The sequence below is a fragment of the Sminthopsis crassicaudata genome, chromosome 6, assembly GCF_048593235.1.
Source record: "Sminthopsis crassicaudata isolate SCR6 chromosome 6, ASM4859323v1, whole genome shotgun sequence".
NCBI lineage: Eukaryota > Metazoa > Chordata > Mammalia > Dasyuromorphia > Dasyuridae > Sminthopsis > Sminthopsis crassicaudata.
Genome location: NC_133622.1, coordinates 193,034,957 through 193,040,458, shown reverse-complemented (window position 1 = coordinate 193,040,458; position 5,502 = coordinate 193,034,957). Strand labels below are relative to the sequence as shown.

Sequence of the window (5,502 nt, the reverse complement as noted above, 5' to 3'; positions counted from 1 at the left end):
CCACAGGCTTCCTGCCTATCTCAAGCCACTTGTATGCAGTTTGAAGTGTTCTCTATTGGAACCCTATTTCTTGTATAACCCAGCCATTTCCTATCTTTCTAGTCTTCCTCCGCCTTAGTTCCTGACACATGCTCTTTGGTTTTCCAATTACTTCACAAACAAGATTCTCCCCTCTCATCTCTGGATGTTTGCCTGCCCTCATGTCAAGATGGCTCTTCCTACACCATTCCATCTACTAAAGTCCCAACTAAAATTCCATTTTCTAAGAGTCTTTCCCCAAATTCTCCTAATCCCAAAGCTTTCCCTTTGTTAATTATTTCCTATTTATACTGGTTATATCTTGAGCTCTTATTCTGAGGACAGAGATTATCCTTTGCCTCTTTGTATCTCTGATACTTAGCTCAGTATCTGGCACATAGTACCTGCTTAAATGTTTTTGGACTATCATTGACTGAGGAGCATTTTCCTAACATAGAGCCCAAACCAGCCTCCTTGTAATTTCTCTAATGGTTTAGTTCTGTCTTCTGCAGTCAAACATAAGCTCTGGCCTTTCATTGGTGCTTTCAGAAAAAAGCAAAAGTATCTGAGTCTTCTCTTCTTCAATTTAAACACCTCTAGTTCCTTCAAGTGATTCTCATATCCTCAGGTTCTGTCATTACCCATGATCCCCACTTCTTTTCTGGCTCAACTCAGGGAAAGAGAAGGGGAGGTTAGGAGTACATGAAACTGCAACAGCGTCAGGGGGTGATTATGGTGGGTTGTGGGGCTGGGGAAATGGGAAATTGGACCAAAGCACTGGAAGCCATACAGAGGAGAAGTGAATAATAACCAGGCTGAAGGTTCCTTTCATCTCATTTTTTATGAGAAAAGGGACCTGTTGTCCTTGGCCCTGAAGGGCAGAATTAGAAACAACATAGAGAAGTTCTAGAGCAGATTTAGGCTCAATATAACAAAACATTTCCCAATGGTTAGAGTTATACAAAATAAAATGAGTTGCTTATAAGAAGTTTTATAGGGGTAAGAAGTTGTATAGGGGCAGCTAGATAGTGCAGTGGATAGAGTGTGGGCTCTCAAGGCAGGAAGGCCTGAGTTCAAATCCACCCTTAGACATTTAATACTTCCTAGCTAAAAATAAAAAGAAGTTGTATGATTTGTGATAGCTGTGTGATATGTATGGAAGATTTGCACATGTTTAACATATATTGGTTTGCTTGCTGTCTAGGGGAGGGGTGGGGGAAAGGAGAGAGAGGAGATTTGGAACAAAGGTTTTGCAGGGGTGAATGTTGAAAACTATCTATGCATATATTTTGAATGTAAAAAACTAAAAATAAAGAAATTGTATAATTAATAAGTCAGGGATGTTCAACTTAACAAATACTTAGTAACAAATATCATGGGCAATATATATTTGGTGCTGGGATACAGAGAGAAAATAAAATAGATGCTTCCCTCAAGGAGCTTATATTCTTTTTAAAAATAATATTTTGTTTCCTCCAATTACATGTGTATACAATATTAAACATTCATTTAATGTTTAAGTTGCAAATTTTCTTTCCCTTCTTTCTATCTCCCCTCCAGTAAGCAGTTTGGTATAGATAATACGTGTTGCAAAATATATCACTATATTAGTTCTGTTGTGAACAAAGGCACAGACCCAAAGGAAAAAAATAAGAAAAAACACAGAAAGTAAAAAATAGTATGCTTTCATCTTCATTCAGACTCCATTAGATCTTTCTCTGGAGGTGAAGAGTATTTTTCATCATGCGTCCTTTGAAAGTGTTTTAGATCATTGTATTGCTGAGAATAGCTAAGTTATTCGTCGTTGAACATTATATAGTATTTCTGCTACTGTGTATGATGTTTTGCTGGTTCTGTTCATTTCATTTTGCATCAGTTAATATATGTCTTTCAAGGTTTTCTGAAATCCACCTGCTCGTCATTTCTTATTGCACAGTAATATTCCATTACAATCATATATCATAATTTGTTCAGCCATTGTCCAATTGATGGGTATCTCCCTCAATTTCCAATTCTTTGACACTGCAAAAAGAGCTTCAATAAATATTACAAATAGGTTCTTTGTTCCTTTCAAAAACATCTCTTTTGGATTTAGACTTAATAGTGGTATAGCAGGACTGTATAGTTTTATAGCTTTTAGGGCACTGGGAGCTTATATTCAAATGAAGAGATATAACATGTAAAAATAACTAAAAAACATAGGCAAAGTAAAATTCAAAGTACTTCCAAAAAGAAGAGAGGGGATCAGGAAAGATTTCAAGGCATATGTATGAGGTCAGTTGTACTTTGAAAAATGCTAGGGATTCTATGAGATGGAGATGATGAGGAAGTTTTGTAGAGGGGTATCCTACTGGCTTGGATTTAATCTTGGAGAGCTTTTACAACTCTGACATTCAACGAGTTTATTGAGAATAGGATTTTGGAGGACTGAGAATGCTTGAGCTTTAGAATTGGGGATAGAAGTCCTCCTGGATCAGAGTCTTATTCCAAATTTTGAAATCCCTGAATCTTCCTAAGGTGGGTTGAACAGTGTCTTAAGGTAAAAACCTGGGAGTGTCTCAAGGGCTGGATCTCAGAAGATCCCAGGTGCAGACTCAAGGACCTTAGAACTCTGCTTCAGGCTGAGAGATGCTCCTTCAGAGGTCCAGGGCGAACCCAAGAGGACTCTCACAGATAAATTTGTATTTTAATTCACAGTTTTCATCATTCCAGGAAGTGAGTGCTTCCATTTTCATCTCTACGCAGTCCTCTTTCCCCTGGTAGTTGGTAGGTTGTCCTGGCATCCAGAACCTAGTTGATGGATAGTAGACAGAGACTGAGATTAATGAATCCTAATTGAGATTAATGATTTCTATCTTCTTGTGTTTGAAGTTCTAAATGTGGGCAAAGGATTCGGTTTGTTTTAACTAGGACCAATAGGTATAAGTAGGTGGTATGGTGGGTAGAGCACTTGACTTAGAATTAAGAAGAGCTGAGTTCAAATCCAGTGTCAGACACTTATTAGCTGTGTGATTTCAGGCAAGTCCCAATGCCTGTCTCTTTCATCTTTAAAATAGGGATTATAATAGTACCTACCTGACAGGGTGGTTTTGAGAGTCAAATTTGATAACCTGTGTAAATTCCTTTGGAAACTTTGAAGTTGTTATTCTTATTAAGAACAACCTTTTTAAGTTTTGGCAATTCTCAATGTTGTAAAATTACCCCTGCAAATATATGGCAAATAAAAACTATTAATATTTTAAAAAAAGAACAACCTTTTTAACAATGAGAGTGGCTCCAGTGTGGGATGGAAAAAAAAGAGCTCCTTGTCATTGGGAATCTTTAGGTGAAAATAAATCACTGTTTATTGGGGATATTGTAGAGGCATTTGCTATTCATGGACAATGAATTTATCATCCTCTGAAATTCCTTCCACCTCATTTTGTGATTTTAAGATGTCTAGAGAAGATCTGAAGAGTTAATAAAGCTAGCCATAGAAGGCAGGAATTAAAACTAGAGAAGATTAATAGAATCCTAGAACCAGAAAATATAGATCTTGGAGAAAGCTTAAATATCCTTTCACTTTACAGATTGGGGACTTTGATGTCCAAGAAAGGAACATGATTTGTCTAAAGTCACACCAGTTCATGTTTGGTTTTTTTTTTTTTTTGCTTTCAAATGTAGGTCTTCTGAAGCTAAATCTGCCACTGGGGCCATAATCATGGCCAAAGATAGTTTTGAAGTTTGTAGCGTTGAGCTCAGCAACCACCACTACAGCTGATGTGTGTGTGTGTGTGTGTGTGTGTGTGTGTGTAGCTATTTGTACCTAAGCTGAGCTGTCATTATTAGAGTATTAGAACTGTATGCTTTGGAGGATAATCAGTTGCCAAATCTTGTTGTCACCTTACAACATATCTGGCATTTTATTCCTTCTCTTCAATCACACAACAGCCATCCTGGTGTTGACCTGTATTACCTCATCCCTAGATTATTGTAACAGCCTCCTAACAACTCTCTCTGATTTAAGTTTCTCCTACACACTGCTGCCAAAGTAATTTGCCTTATGTCCAAATATTATTAATCTTCACCTATTCAACCAAGGCTCAAACCATAGTGGTTTCATATTTCTTCTGTTATTGTTGTTGAATATTTTGTCCGACTCTTTGTCCATTTGGAGTTTCTTGGCAAAAACATTGGAGGGTTTGCCATTTCCTTCTCCAGTTATTTTACAGATAAGGAAACTAAGGCAAACAGCATTAAATGACTTGCCCAGGATCACACAGTTAATTTTTCTGAGGCAAGATATGAACTTTCAAAGATGTGTCCTCCTGAGTCCAACCCTGGCACTCTATCTACTGCACCACTTAGTTGCCCCTATTTCCCCTAGAATCAACTGTATCTCTTTTGTTTAGCTTTTAAAATTCATCACAATAGAGTCCCAAATGACCTTTCCAGCCTTATTGGATATCACTCCCCCCCTTCTATGATCTTAGATCCAGCTGAAACAGCCTTCTCTCTGTTCCTCATTCAAGCCATTTTATCTCCTACCTCTTTGCCTTTTAGATGTGCTATCCTTCATGCTTGGAATTCACTTCTTACTTCCAATGAATCCTTCTCTCCCTTTAAAAGGAAGACCAAGGGACTACTACTTCGTGTAGTGAATCCTGTACCTGAAGCCAGGAGGAAGAATTCAAATCTGGTCTCACTTAACACTTCCTAGCTGTGTGACCCTGGGCAAGTCACTTAACTCCAAGTGCCTCAGCAAAAAATAAAAATAAAATAAAAGGAAGCCCAAACTCCATCTTCTTTATGAAGCTTTTCTCCAACTGCTAGCACTCTTCTTCCTAAAACTTATATTTTACTTCTGTATATATATATATATATATATTTGTTAATTTTAGATTTATTTTATTTATGTATATGTATTTGTGTATATATATACATATATGTGTATATATACATATATATGTGTGTATGTATATATATACATATATATATATATATATATATATTACATTTTTTTGCCCAACCCATGAAAATGAAAGTTCATTTTGAACATGTAATGTTTCCTTCCTTATATTTGAATCTTCAGCAATCAGAACAGCATCTGAAATGTGTCGGGCACTTCACAAATTTTTGTTGATTGACTGTTCTTGATGAGGAAGATCGGAGCTTCCTTTAACTAGTTAAAAGACTGGTCATTTTTGTGGTGGGCTTGGGTTGCTGGGGGAGCCCAGGGCTATGCTTCTGAAATGCACCTGCCTGTAACTCTGCCCCATCAATGCTGGAGAGTGTTTGAGAGCCTCAGACATAAAAAACTTTTCTAAAACTTTGTTTTATTGTCTGTTCTAACTAAAACAGCACTGTGCATATGTGCACACATACACACCTCCCCCCATGATATAATCAGCCATTGTTATAGTCAGGACTGGACTTCAACTCTCCTCATTATCTCTGAGCCATTCTGAGAAGGTGGGAGTGGGCTAAGTCCCTGCAATCTCAGCC

General features: G+C 37.4%; 1 protein-coding gene across 1 annotated transcript in view; it reads right to left on the bottom strand.

The window, feature by feature from the left end:
- Positions 1-1,533: 1,533 nt before the first annotated feature.
- The window catches only part of LOC141546424 (C-type lectin domain family 4 member K-like), an 11,209-nt gene continuing 7,240 nt past the window's right edge, over positions 1,534-5,502 (bottom strand). Inside the window, exon 6 of the mRNA XM_074274224.1 lies at positions 1,534-2,808. Within this exon, the coding sequence (XP_074130325.1) occupies positions 2,655-2,808 (154 nt within the window). The 3' untranslated portion in view covers positions 1,534-2,654. The remainder of the gene's footprint in view (positions 2,809-5,502) is intronic.